The following is a 15791-nucleotide window of genomic DNA, read 5'->3' as shown; positions in this document are numbered from 1 at the left end:
GGAGGTCCCCCAGGGTCTGACAGTACACAGCTAGTACAGTACACACATACCCATGAGTGCATTGTTAAAATACACATACACACAGGTGAATATTTTTTTCTTTCACCAGATATAAAATGCTCATCTTGATTGCAAGAAATTATGCTTTCAGGTACAAGATAATGTGATTGACAGGTCCCAGTCAGTGGTTAAAAATCTGCACGTATTACGCACTGCATGGCACCTTAACACACAAACAACAGATTAAAAAAAAAAAAAGGCTTTCTATAATTTGTCCTCCAAAAATTCTGTGAATAAAATAATGTGGTACTGCTGAGTAGCGAGTTTCCCCAACAATCTCAGCTGTTTCCAAATAGACCATAATAACAAGGCATGCTCTGTATATCAGAGCAACTATGATGAGACCTATTTAATATGTTCTGGCTCAAGCAAATATTGATAGCCTGCTGGAGCATCTTCCCTCCTATCAGCCAGGAAGGCAGTGTTATTATCACAATTCATGTCTAGAATCAATCCACCAAAAATCCATATTTCTAGCTATATTTCCTCTTTGGTTCCTCACCTGCGCCTACTTTGGAAGCAAATAACATACTGTAGTGTAACAAGCACTGAGCAGAGGAGGGGGCTGTTTCACAATATGCTGCTCATCATCCCAGTGCTGCAACTCTACTCGCAGGCTGCACAGCTCCTATGGCTCCCCTGTGTGAAGTTGCAGAGCTCAGCCGGCAATGCTGGCTTCCTGACTGTGGGCTGTGGTCAGTCAGAGCCCAGGGAGCTGTGACAGCCTGCTGCTCTTTCAGCCGCAGCAAAAAAGGAAAAAAAAAACCACACTGAAGCATAATAGTCTTCTAGACCGAAAAGAAATTAGCAAAAAAAGGGTTGCAACAACACAGGCACATTCACATATGCCCCAGGAAGATGCAAGACATAAAAAACATAGTGTTTGTATGCACGTGGGCAAAATACAAGCTATCGCTTTCCAGGATGTGCTGCAGCCAAATGATTTGACAAACACAACTCAATAAGGCCATCCAGCCATTGGATATTTATCCAGAGAGTAAGACAGAGTGAGGAAGTGAAAGACTGCACTGTTCCAGATAGCTTTCAACTACAGAGTGGGGGTTAAACGGCAGGTTTCTTGGCTCAGGTTGATCGTCATTTTTCATCTGAAGGCCATCAGTAAGGCTTAGAAAGGCATCCTTTACTTACAATTTGTCCTTTGGTCAGGGGTAGTTATATACACAAAATGTTCATGCCTGCTATACATTTCAGCCAATATGGGCTTAGTATGACAAAGCATGAGTTCTAAGCCTTTAGATAAAAAATAAGCTAAATACAATTTGTGTAGAGGAGGTTATTTTATCCGATGCACTCTTCACGCAGAAAAATTTACCAAACAAAATAAATTAAAAATGTAGTTCTCTGGCCTGCATGAGACATTTTTACATAACTTAACAAATTTACCCAATTATCCTTTAAAACTAAAACAAAGAAATCATAATTAATTCATATAATTTTAATGCCCCCATGATCCACTGTCTGAGCTGCCCCACAAGACTTTATGGACTTAAGGATATTCATTCAGATTGTTATTACCAAATTAGTTTTATTTTATAGTAATAGTAAGAATACATCTAGAAACTCAGAAACAACCCTTAAACTCAGCCAGGAATTGCCTTAAGTTGCCTAAAACTCATATTTTCCATATTCCCCAGTTTCGTCCCAGTAGAGCTTTAAATCAGTGCACACTGATCACTTAGGGATAGGAAAAGCTCTTCCATCTAATTCCATCTGGGGGTACTACTGCAGCAAATGTTTAGTCATACACAGTGAACTGCCCTAAGGTAAAGGAAATGCATTTTCAGTCCTGAAATTCAGTGGTTATTCCCTGTAAACTCCATGTCTTGACATGCTACAATCACAAAGATTTTGATGATACGACTGTGGTAGCCGTTCTGTTTCATAGCCTAAAGGGTGGCTTTAAGCTCTAAGAAACAGGGATTAACTACCGAGGTCTGCTTCTTTTTAATCTTTCATGCTCAAGTTTATTTTGTGTTAGGCTTTGTTTTGACTCCTATTCCTTTGTAATGCCCTGGAATCCCCATTAGGAAGCCAGCCGTCTAGGATTCCCAAATGTAGCCCCCCTCATTTGCCCACTTTTTAGACCCACTTGGTGGGGTGCCCTTCTTCGGTGGGATCTCTTGTTTCTCTCACACAGCAAAGCTCATAGTGAGACCCTTTCAGAGGAGTCAAAATGAGCTTAGTGCTGATCAGCTAACCAAAAACTTGGACTCATTGTGCTCTGCACCAGGCAAGACTGTCTGTTAACAAAGAATTAGGACCAGAGAACCCTTGGAGCCTTTCTTCAAGTAAGTCTTGCATATCAAGGCAGGCTAGGGTAAAACTAAATCAAGGCCACATCCTTGCTTGAAGAAACAGCTATTTCCCTTTCGCTTTTGGTAAAAAAGGAGAAACGAAATGCACTGTGGCTAAGATAATGTAATGACTAGGCGCATCCAACAAGGCCAGTCAATCACAGAACACCAGTGTTTTCACTGAAGGCTTGTTCAACACGGAGCAGCTGTATAAATACATTAGACAGGATCCAGGCAGCTCCCAGGAAAAACAGAAACTCTGTTTCTTATAAATATATGGATTCTTGGATAAATAAATCAAGAGATAGGCCTAAACTAAATAAATCTTTGGAATGTGCCAGAAACAAAGAAAGGATTGGAATATTTGTGGATGAAACCAGACAAGCTGCTGGTGGTTCCTGCAATGAGGACTAAGGGGCCTCACTGCTGTAGAGCATGCAGTCCCTCTGCCCATGAAGCCTCGAGCACACCTGGGTAAATTTTTTTATTGTGTAAATGACATTCTAATGTAATGCCATGCTTGTAGCTCATCATATCTTACTAGATGCAACTGTTATTAGGGAAGTTTAAAGATAAGCAGGTATGCTGCTGATTTTTATAGAACTTCAAAACATTTACCATAACAACTTCAGTCATTTGGCTTCACAATCCATTTAATTGCTACCCAGAGGTGTCTGTCGCTCTCACAATAAGTCATCAACAGAGCAGGAATTTGTCACAATCATCTTTAATGAAACTGGCACTCATCTATGTCTCATCTCTCTGTTGGTAAGTACTTCCATTGATTGGCCTCTGATGAGGCTGCAGGGCAGTAGGTTGGTGCTGAAAATGTGATTCGTGGCTATTTGGTGTGATACTGATTTGTTTACCTTCTGTGGGCAGGGCAATCAATACATCACATGAACCAGACTGAAACATACGGTCCAGAACAGGCTAGAAGCTGTGTGAATTGGCTGTTGCCAGCTGTGGATTGCATGGGGATTTTCTCATCTAAAGCTCTAATCATTAAGACACATTCAGGACAATAAACCTGGTGCTTTTCCAGGGTTTTAAGGAAGAAAATACTAATAATTTAAAAAAAGGTCATCGTTTTCTAACCTAAAAGTGGCATCCCAAACAATGACTGAGGAAAAACTGCACAGTTATTATATGTGCAATATGGAGAGGTGGATACAAAGGCTTGCCTTTTATTTAATCACAAGCCAAAGTAGTCTACATGAAAAGCCTTCATTTGACAAACATGAAACATTACCATTTTGTTGTGTTTTCTGTTGCTTTTGTTTAAATAAAGAAGATTAAGGCTTTTCAGAACTGTATCTAAAATGAAAGATGCTAAATCCTTTTGTTCTTGTACCTTTTCCAAATTTCCTAAAATTTTCAAACACAGCTTTTCTCACTGAAGGCTTACTCACTGTCAAACAGAAACACAGAGGCATATAATTTCTTTCTTTCAAGGTGCACAGAACACAGGCACATTTCTCCTCAGATGAGTGTGAACGTGGTAGCGTACAGTACTCACCACAGTGCTCAAGCCATGCTCCTTCATCAGCCTGAGGGAGTTCTGGTAGCAGGAGGTGAGGTCATTGGTCTCGGTAGGGCCCACATGACCTCTGGCCACCGGACCCACGGTGTGGATCACATCTGTCAGAGGGGGACAACACACAAAGCTTATTTCAGCACAGCCTACTTCTAGCAAGGTTACATGGTTGGCAGTTTTTCTAGCGGTGCCATGTAGTGCAAGGATAAGTACAAAACCTTTTAGCTGTCTGCCATGAAGCTGAGCAGTTTTTAGAATCTGCAAAATCACCATCAAATACATAATACGATAAAGTTTGTCTTTACAATGAGACAATGGGGACGGCGTGAACAACCCACTGCCTGAAATGAATGCATTTATTCAGTAAATGAAATGGCAGCTTAGATAGAAAATCAATTACAAGATTCTTTTATGCCATCTACTCAAATATTCATATCTCTCCCTGTACTCTCCTTCCCTTCGCATAGTAATGTCTTTACCTGTCAATCACTGGTCTCCTTGTCTGGCCTGGCCAGACTAGGGAATGCAGCTTCTTAATAGAATCATAGGAGTGATGACAGGAAAATAAGAGTATCTAAGCAGTGACTTGACAGAAACATAATCTTCCGCATTCTGCCTGCCTACCCTTGGCCTTCTCATTGTTGGACAGGACAGGTCAACATCAATATACAAGAGGTAACTGCATCACCCACAGAGCATTCCAGAGAGGTGCACCACAGGTGTCGTATTTATGCGGACGAACCTCAAGGACTTTTGTCACAAAGTAAAAAGTAATTAACTCATAAACATGACTTCTCTGTGTGTATAAAAATGTTTATATGCCTGATAATACCTCAAAAGGGTTATCAAGGTTTTAATCCACAAAACCACGTTTGATTGAATGCTTTACTGTTTATTCAAAAGCAGACTGTTTCAATGTGCTACTCCATTCAGCAGTATTGGCTGGTAAATTTCAATTCATGGCCCATTAAATATGGATCAACTATGACTCATACATTTGCAATTTAACGCATCAAGTCCCCATTTCTGTGCGTTAAAATATTAAACCCTCTTAAAGTATGAATACTAAAAATTAGACCCGGTTCAGGTGAGGACATGCAAGCAAAACACAGCAGCAAAATGTGTGCAGTTACCCCATGTGTTTTCTTACACCTAACCTCACCATTTACTTATAATCTAAAACATTTAGCCTCGCTTTCTCACTGAATAAATGTAAGCTATGTTACTACTCTACTTGACCATAAATCATTTATAGATTAAATTTAGTTCTCAGTTGTATGTCTGGTTGCTTAATAGGTCAGGATGATAAAATGCATGAGAAACCACTATAATCAAGTGGCTCTCACTGGTGTTGCTTAAGAGGTGAGATTTTGTGTTTGGGAGAGGTAAGAACTAAGGGGTTTGGGTGATCCCCAGCTAAGCTGAGGTTGGGCTGTAATGAGAATGGAGCTGTCTGAAGTATTGTCTTTTTCCAGAATAGCAGGTCGAAAATTGCATAGCAGAATGTGGTTATAATGGGACACGTGGTAACTTGTTTTTCGTGCATAATTCATGATGTTCTTTACTACAAGAACGGCAACATGCCAATTAGAGTGTGGGCAAGCGCCAAAAACCAGACTACTGGTGAATTCATGAAAATTTAAACAATTCTTATCTTACCAGTACCTATGTCTTCACTCGTATCCTTAACACTTCCATACATTAAATACATATTTATACAGCTGTGTTTCTGTAAGGTGAAAGATACATTTCACTTTGTAACTAAGAAGGGATATTACAGGAAGGACAGTTAGTTGCTGTAGCACTCTAAAACGCTCTGGCAGCTGCTTCAGTATCTCTGTAAACACAAATGACCTCTCTGCCCTTGGTCTTGGAGCAACTGAGATTATTTGTTTTCTTTAAAGGAAACGCACAGTCATTCTCTAAATACAACAAAATCCAGTGATTACTTGCAATGGGGCGTTACAGGGCATTAAGCTGCTATAAAATTAGAGCAACTTTATTTAATCATGATTTTCTGAAGACATGGGAGCATTACTTAAAAAATCTTCTCCGTATCTACACTGAAATAAAAATAATAATTAGAATTAGAATTAGTTAAGTTATATTGATAAATACAGGCAGGTTAGTGTAGTGCATTAGCTATGGGCAATTTAACTGTGAAGATATGTGCCCAAAGGTTAGGACTCCCTCTAAGCACATAAAAATACTTCATTTGAAGACTCAGGAAATGGTTATTTATGGCTGCAGTGTTTTTTTCAATACATAAATTATACAAAGATGCTCTTTGCAATAAGAGTTTGAAAAGCTCTGGCACATAATCCATCCAACGTGGGTCTTTATCATCATTGTCTCCTGGTAGGACCTTCAGCTTTTATCATTATTTGCATCCATTAGCTGACAGACACATTTCAGTGTATCAGTGTTTCTGCCTTGCTCAGAAGCAAATACCGACACATGTATACCATTATCTCCGGACAACCTTCGTACAAGAGGAACATAAATCTCTATCTTAGCGGGGTTGAAAAGATTACTAGCGGCCCTCTTGCACTTGGGCATGATTGCGGGGGTTTGATAACAGATGCAGAAAACATCAAGAGAAATGTCCTGATGAAATACATTAAAGAGATGCTCTTGTTTGGTAAATTTCAAATCTTCACACCAAAAGCAAAAAGTCTGCAGCCCTGACCTGAAAAGAAGAATTCACTAGAGAAAGATAAGGAAATACGGCAATGGCAAGGAAATAAAAAGCCAATCACTTCTAAATTTACCTGTAAAGAAACAGGATGGAACTACAGAGGCTAAATTACAGCCGAGCACAGTTTGCTCTGAGCATACAAAATAAGTCATTAAGGAATTTAACAGAACTCTTCTTATCAAAATCCCCACTGCACACACCTCCTTCAAGACCCATCGCCTTGCCAATTCCACAAGAAGTTAATGAGCTTCCATTCCAAGATATGTTTTTTAGCAGTTTTTCCTCACAATATCTCGACTGGAATTGTTCATTGTGGTCTCTTGCTTGGGGCTACAAGGTCAGTAACACAATTGAACCAGCAAAGACTGATGATTGCCATTCAAACCGTGCTTTCTGTCCACATGAGCTCCTAGGCTCTGCAAAAACAAAAACAAAAAGAAAAGAACAAATAATCTCACAGCTTTATTCTTTCTATAAGAGTAAAATTATAATACGGTTAACCCTCAAATTAATTAGGACCAAATTAAATACCTTAATAAGACTGATATTGTCTTTTGTCCTGTTATTATACTCTATAAGGCTACACACTGCATTGTATTATACTTCCTACAACACAAACCAGTGAAACATGAACAATTTATTTTCCTCAGCATATGTTTGGATGTTTATTTTCTCTGTTACTAGGACCACTCAGCATGGGCAGGTGTCCTACTAGCAACAAACTACTCTAACAGGGATGCAGTGGAGTGTTTAAAATTGTTGACAATCTGGTCAGTCGTTTTTATCCTAAATGGAGGAAATGCGCTACAGTGCATGCATTATACCGGCCTGCTCGAGACTTCTAATGTGCCATGATTAGCACACTTTTCTCCTATCAATTCTGCTAGTCAATAAAAAAGCACTGAAATTGAGAAACATGTAACAAACTGCAGAGTGAACAGGAAATTGTTGTTTTTATCTTTTTTGTTCAGGACTACTGTGCAAACAGATTATTTGGTCACATTTACTCAAATCCTATTCAAGCAAAAACCCAGCTTCATGCATATGCATGGAGGTTACTTATAGAGACCAGTGTTGGTGTTTCTACAGTTGTTAAAAAATCACAGCAGAAATGCATTATTGGATACTATTATACAGAAGAGAATTTCAAATGCACATAATGTAGCCTTTGTCTGAATGCCCTCAGCACCAGTGTGTGGTCCTTTCCTTTAGTTTGTTGGGCAGAGTGTCATGTTTGTTGGGGCAGGTATAAAGGCAATGTTAAATGTTTACCCATCAGGTACAGAGGGAAATAATAACTGAAGTGCATGTACAAGACTAATTCTCTCAAATTAGACTAAATTTAATCTTTATTTAACCAGAAATAATTAATTCAGAAAATAAGTGTTGTTTTCCAAACCAATACATTAAACTGCTCTGCCACTGTTATACATGAGAAACCACCACTAACTGACAACGGTGACCGTAAGAAAGAGTAGGATTTAAACAGTAAACGTTCACATAACTGCACAATTTTAACACATCACTCATTACATTCGGTTCAGTAACCCAGCTTACATGGACATGATATATTATGTGAATACAGAGTATTACAGAGTGTTACAGGATCAATAGTTGATCCAGTTCTAAGGCTTTAACCTTTGTAATGGGGCTTCCTAGAGCAAATCTGCATAAATAAACTGTACCTCAAGGAGTAACTGTTGGTTTAAAACTGCCCCTAAACTTAATTTTGTTTGTGCTGGAGATGCAGAGAGGACACCAAATTCCTGTCCAGACATTATAGAACACTATACCAAACTATACTACTATAGGGAACCCTTAAAAGAAAAATGTGATGTGGGATGTGTGGGATATATTTTCTTAATGTAGACCTATTCAGACGTCAAACATATCTTGACATATTCCTCTAAATTGCATGGGCCTTACTGTGCACTGTGCAACTGCATTATGTAAGGAAATATAAATATCAAATGCGGACTCAATTTCAGACCATTCTTAAGAGCGAAAAAATTAAAAATAAAACAAATCCCAACCGACATATTCCTCATGGCAAGTGATTTTCAGTAAGCCTGGTCTTCTCGGGATGGACTGGACACGAAATGACCCTTTAACACACCAACTGCGGAGCATGTGTGTGAACATCTTAAGATAAGCCTACTGAAATATTCCTCTGCTGAATAACTACCAAGGGGACATGCTCACTTCAAAGACGCCACTTTCTTAGCAACTAAAAAATCTTTTGAAATATCTAGACTTCATTTAGAAGAGAAATGCTGTGCTATATCAGAGAGGGACCAGCACTTCACAGCCTAATCAATCTTTCATTTTAACTTGCCTGTACTGACTTTGAGGCTGCTTTAACATTCCACATAATAACAATTCAGAAGGTTGAAAATACTTGAACACGGTAACTGTAGAGCTCCTGAGCGGTCCCATTCTTGCGAAAAACTGTTACAACTGTTAGTACCAAAGATATGTGGATATGGGAGCCTCATTTAGATCTATTATATTTCAACAGAGCCAGCAGACAATAATCAAACCACTTTCATGCTGCCCATGGCAATTATCTCCCATGCTTAAGAATCAACATAGCACATAATGACTTACAGTCCATTTAGAAATTCGGCCAAAATTGAATCTAAATGCAGTCACTCTTTTTATGGGTTAAGCCAGATTTTGTATGGAGAGTGGACTGTAGGCTTATTCGTTTGTGAGGGTCTCGCTGTCCCTATAAAGTTGAGTATGACTGATGCTGAAAATCAGTGACTGCATTTTATGTACTGCACTGTTGATTTCACTGTAGTGACTGAGCTGTTTTCAGATTGTTTTAAAGTCAAGAGGTAGTTCAGGGACTAACTCTCATTATTAAGGGTGGATCAGCACAATGAAAATGCTGAAGTAATTTAAATGTATTGTTATACATAGTTTCCTAATTTAAAAAAAAATCTTTGCATAATAATATCAGTAAAAGCACCATCAAAAAGAGCGCTGGGTCTATTAGGAAAATTGTCCCTGAAGAAACTGATTGCAGCTGGCTATAGCATGAAACCACGTGATTTCTTACATCTATGAGAAGATGCTTGGTGTTGTGCAACAACTGCTTGTCTGGTGTTGTAAGACTTGATTCAAAAAGACTTTACAGTGTAATGCATCAGAGCAAATTGAAGAAAGAAGATCAATAAAGTAACACAGCACTCACTGAAATCTCTTGTCTGTGTGCCATGAATATTGAATTTCTTTTGTTGTCCCCCCCCCAAAATCATAAACAAAACAAAAAGGAAAACACAGGAGACCAGAAAAGGGAGTATCATTTAAAGGGTAATTCAACAATGAAGCACATATAAATCTATTGCTATATTTCTCTCTATGGGTTGAAGCTTTTCAAGAATGTTTCACACCCAAAAATGTGATGTCAAAGCAGGTATTTTTCCTTTAAACATTTGATAGACAACATGGGCAGCAGTAGTTTTCTGTCAGCTTACCTAAAAAAAAAAATCACAAACTAAGAGTACATTTATTTTAACTGTAAACTAAATGAAGCACAAAGACAATTGAAGGCATATCATTATTATTGTTGCTATTATTCTTATTTGTAGTAGTAGTAGTAGCGGCAGTAGTAAGACTAGTATGGTATTAAGCAACTTTCATTTATGCGATATACTACAGTAAATTCAGTCCTCCATAATTTCATGTTTTAGTAAAACACTGTTTAGCATTGCCAACCAGTCAAAATAAAGCATCAATTCTCTAACTTTTGTACGCATGCCAGTTTGAATTAATGACTGCTTCCACACATCTTAACATGACAGCAAATAAGTGCCAGTCATTGTGAACCGAGAGGACAAGTCTATCTTTTGTCAATCATGAAGCTGTGTCTTCAAAGCGTTCAGTGGCCCATGAAAAAAATAAAAATAAAAATAAAAATGAAAGATGGCATCTCTCTTGAAAAGGATCGCAAGCATTTCCCCTTCCTTCATGTCTACATGTAACTCACTGTCAGTGTGTCAGAGTGGTACACGACATGTTACAGAGTTGGCAGGTGAGGATCCACCTGTGTAAACACAAGGGCTCCAACAACTGTGGTGTAGATTTACAGTACAGAGCAATCCTGCACCCAGTTTAGATTCTCTTCACCTACTGTGCAACTCTAAATACGAGACTGTCTACAGTCAGAGAGAAAAAGGCGGTATGTGGTTGGGCAGGGTTAATGAGTAGTAACATTTTCTTTAGTAAATTAACTTAGCTTTTGACACAACTGAGCAAGGTCAATCAATCAATGTATTGTCACTGTTTATTTAAGAAGCTGTTCAATTCAACTTTGATTGTATGTTTCAATCCCAATTATTTAATGATTGCTAATTTTCTAGAAAAAGAGAGTAACAGAGAATTTAACCAGCAACGAATGACTAGTGAACATGCCAGGAGACAACAAACAATTATGATGATGGGATTGTTTCATTTCAAATATTAAAATATTTTTGGTTTACATGTGACCCTGCAAAGGGTAAGTGGTTATAGATAATGGATGGATGGATAAGTGAAAATCAAGCATTTTTCAAGGAGTATATTCAAATTAAAGAATATTTCTAACCTTTAAGTTACTTAAAGTTATTTTCTTTAAGTTACTTAAAGTTATTTTCCAAACTGCCAAGACTTTGTACCAAAGCTCTAATATATTTGCGGTTATGTATTTTGGTAGCGTTGTTTCCTCCTTTTGGATAAAAATAAGGAGACCCCGGTTTCAAGTCCATTTGCTCATTCTGAAGACCTACATTTTTAAAAACAAGTTACAAATGTAAAGTTTCATTTTTAATTTCCTAAAATTAGTTACTAGTTTTTTATTTACCATACATTACTAAAAGAGGGGTTAACAATGCATTTGTAGCTTTTTAGTGAGTAGGCACTGAAACAGCTTATGTAGAATTGAATCAAACATCATCAAAGTGTCCTTGTTGACAGTAAAAAAAAAAAAAAGGAACTTGTAACCTAGCTCACAGTGACGATCATTAATTTGTTTTATTGGTTTCTTCAACAATGGTGCTCTGTGGCACAGAGGAATAAAAAACATCAGGATTTGGCTTCACAGGGAATAAGTGTTAATAGGATAAATTAATTGCTGGTTTTTTGTCTTTTCATGGGATTTGTTGACAATAAGAAAATTGTAAAATATTATCAGCCTAATACTTTTACTGCAAAATATTCATTTCACTGGGTAGGAAAATGCTAGAACTTAACAAATAGCAGCTCTGGTTACCATTTACTGTGCTTGTGATGACCAAACTATAGATTATGTTTGCATAATTTCAAGTAGTGTCCTAAGGCTGGTTAAAGACTTTGCACTTTATTTAACAGGATACTTGCAAAAAGCATTTCCTTGGTGACCTACCAGAATGTGCAACATCCAGTAAGTAGTAAAACTAAGTAACATTGTTTTATGTCTTTTAAATGTGTTGTTTGACACACCAATATATGATTAGGCTGCTGGAAAATGAGCTCACTCAACCTCCTAAATTTCAGTCACATTGAGTCACATTTATCAACAGTTAAATTACAATTGTTTGAATATGTTTGTGATAAGGGTTTTGACAATTATTTTAATGACATCCTAAAGTCCTCAGTTTGGCCCAAGACTACGCCAAAATCCTGAAAGAGAAGCACCAGGATATTACCAAACTACTAAGAAGGGGTGACAAAGATTGTTCCCAGAGTCCTACAGGGCTTCTGGGTGCTTCCTCAACTCACCTCTTAAATATGCCTTCCCAGCTACTCAGCAAAATGTCTGTTGGGGTTAAAGGCTGTTTTGGATCAAGTCTCCAGTGATCCAGACATGGTCCAGTCATACCCACATGATGTCCTAGTAAACAGGATCAAGAGTTTTGTTGAATATTGTTGCTGTTGGACACATTGTGACATGTTTCAGCCCCAGAGCCCCGGCTCATCTGACACCAGCTGTTGAGCCTCCTGCCACCATTCTAGTTAAGGATGATTTCAACCTGGCTGAGGAACAACCACCACCCAGTGCAGAGACAAACTCTCCTGTAGTTCCAGCTCTTCCAACAGCCCCTGCTAAACCTAAGGTTCTGGCCAAAGAGCCCAGCCTTGAGGAGAACCCAGAACCCACCAGAGAACTAGATTGTGCTGCAGTTACATCTCCCTAAGACATCCCCTGCTGAACCTCCATCCATTAACATTCAGGCCAGGGAGGATGGCAATGGGAACCCTAGCCTTGAAGAGAACCAAGAACCCACCACAGAACTAGATTCTGCTGCTCCACTGGCACTCCCTGCTAAACCAGGATCTATTACAGTTCAGGCCAGGGAGGATGAGCATGAAAAGCCCAGTGCAGAGATGGACACAAAACCCACCACAGAAATAAGCTCTGCTGCAGTTCCAGCATTTCCAGCTATACTGACCCCTCCACCTGTGGTTATTACTACAGTGCAGTGTGTCTTTACCAAGAACCTGGCTCTACCAGAACAGCCAACCTTCAGACCAGTGACACACATGGCTGAGATGTCACCTCCTCTTACTCCTGCGACATGCCCTGAACTTCTTTGCATTACTGATGTCCAGGGCAGAAAGGATAATAATGAAAGGTTTAGCCTGGAGGAACCAGCCTCTGCTGTGGCTCCAGCTCCTTCGGCTCTTCTGACCCCTCCCCTTGAACCTGTTGTCATTGTCATCATTACACTCTGAAGATGTGCCAAGGAGCAAAGAGCTATGGACTTCTTCTGCTGGCTCTTTCAACCACTGTGCTGTTGCTCTGAAAATGTTGACACTAAAACTGACTGACTTTCTAGATGTATTAAATGAAAAAATTCAAATGTAAAATTATAATAATTCTGGTCATGTGTCAGATTGTTTAAATGCTCAGCCAGTATGAATACGGCATTGGGAATATTTTTGTATTCACAATCAGGTGTAATTGTAATATTCTACATTATAGTAAAGTTATTTGTTGTTAAGTGATTCTCTTTTTAATCACCATCTACTTTGTGCATATCCACAAATACTGGCACAGAAAATAATTTTAACTGTTTACCCATAATATTACCCATAATAAGTTAAGTTTTAAAATACAGAGAAACAGGCTTTCTAAAAAAGAATAATTTAACAATTTAATTACAAGTAAAGATGCTACATTCAAAATTTGACTTAAGTATTATCCACGATTAAGTATCATAGTTTAAAGTACTCATTACGCAGAATAGCCTCTTTCAAATTTTCCTTTAAGTTATGCCTCATTTTACAGGTCGGTAATGTTTTTAATATATATTAATTGCTGGCTTGACTGTCAACAAACATCCAGGTGATCTGATTTGACTACAAGACTCTCTAGGTTAGTAATTTGGATTAATTAAATTAAGGTGTACTAACTGAACATTGTCTCTATTCTTCAAATAATTAGTGTAAATATAAGAAATTATTAGGAACTTATTTTGAAATTATATTCCTGTAAAACATTACACAACATTATTATAATACAGAATTTTTGATTTGTAGAAGTACAAATGAAAAGACTGAAATATGAGTGCCTCAAATCTGTATCTAAGTAAAGTAGTGTCAAATGTCAGTAAACAAAAACAAACAACAAAGCAGAGATTAAGTTGGGAAGTTGGGATATTCAAATAAAATTGAAAAGATTTTAATTTCATTTCAATATTTTAATATGCTGACTGGAGTCACTGCCACCTGCTCACATCAGATGTAAAGAGGATATTATGGTCTGATTGGTCTTGTGGGCTCTCGGATGGCTTGATAACAAAATGATACCTTAGTATGAGAAATGTTTTTCTACAAAATAAATTACAGCATAAAATTGGCTCAGGAAATCAAGAACTGTCTGATCAGTGAAGTACACACAATTATGATTTGGAGCAGGCATTTGATTTTGATGTCAAAAATATTTTACAGACAGTTCTAACAGCCTCACTGCATTGGTTTTAAATTGAGAAAAAGTTGACTTATTTTGTTTTTTGTTCCTTCGAGAAAATGTTGTAACTCCACTTGACCCAACAGACAGTGAGATACAGTTAATACCGTCTCTGTCTCTTCAGCATCACTGCCTAAACTATTACTATTGTGTGGGTGACAGAGTTGAAGTCTTGACACTTAAGGCAGATTAACATGGCTCCCTGATGGCCAATTGATGGCTCAGTGGTAACACATTTTAACATTCATCAGGTGACTGTATTTGTATTTCTCATTTCAACATATCTCAGTGAACGTAGTGTTCCTTTTACGGACTGTGCAAGACAAAAAACAAAAACAAAAACAAAAACAGTATGATTGTGCCAATTCAGAAAAGGTACACTCTACTTCTCAATGAAACTGTATGTACTGTATACAGTAGATGCCAGCCACTGCAACTCAAATTTTAATTCCATAATACCCACAAGAGTGACCACATTTCCAGTAATTAAGTGTATTTTGGCGTGATTGCTAGCCCGGACCCTCTCAGCATGCACACAGCTGCTCCCATGTTGGTCGCTGAGGATTACTAAATGAAGTGTGTACACCCACTCGGACATGGAAATGGCGTTGTCATGGTGACAGAGAGTGCAGAGTGATCCCCTAACGCTCACTGAAGCTCCAGTCTGAAAGAGGGGGCTTTTTGCAGACCTGGAATCATCTTCCGCATGCCGAGCAGATACAGTTGTTAGTGCATTAATATTCCCTTCTTTAAAAATGGATTAAGGGCGTCTTAGTGATTATTCATACACTTGGCTTTCAAAGAGCTTTTCCATTGTGAGTGTCATTGAGATTCTGTCACACTTAAACAGACTAAGGGGTAAAGAGCAAGAGACAAACAGAAGGATGATGACAGAGCATCAGGCACACGTGCAATATCACAGGAATGTTTTTGCTGATTGTGAACAGTAATTATTTAATGAGTTCATACAGAAGAAGAATAACCAACATTTCACTCATATGTATTATGCATGGATCTTACTGTACATTTTACATAAATTAATAATTTGTGACGTATAGGATGCTGAGTACCATTTTTTCCACTGACAGTAGGTGACCCCTTTGAGTGACGTATTACATTTTCATGAAGAGACTGATCAGTGCTTCTCCATACTCCATACTCATTACGCCGCCCAGTAAGTTACAATGACATTTTTCAATGTTCCTGAGCCACATTGGAAACATGCACATACAGCACACACACACACAC

The 15791-nt window shown here is 38.2% G+C and overlaps 1 protein-coding gene across 2 annotated transcripts in view; it reads right to left on the bottom strand.

The window, feature by feature from the left end:
• The window catches only part of macrod2 (mono-ADP ribosylhydrolase 2), a 392696-nt gene that overhangs the window by 114801 nt on the left and 262104 nt on the right, over nt 1–15791 (bottom strand). For both annotated transcript variants that reach the window (XM_035663177.1, XM_035663179.1), the window contains exon 6: nt 3895–4016. In XM_035663177.1, coding sequence (XP_035519070.1) covers nt 3895–4016 — 122 coding nt within the window. The remainder of the gene's footprint in view (nt 1–3894; nt 4017–15791) is intronic.

Source organism: Morone saxatilis, unplaced genomic scaffold, assembly GCF_004916995.1.
Source record: "Morone saxatilis isolate NCDOM2014 unplaced genomic scaffold, NCSU_SB_2.0 Contig19, whole genome shotgun sequence".
NCBI classification, from domain to species: domain Eukaryota; kingdom Metazoa; phylum Chordata; class Actinopteri; family Moronidae; genus Morone; species Morone saxatilis.
This window is presented reverse-complemented; position numbering and strand designations above follow the sequence as displayed.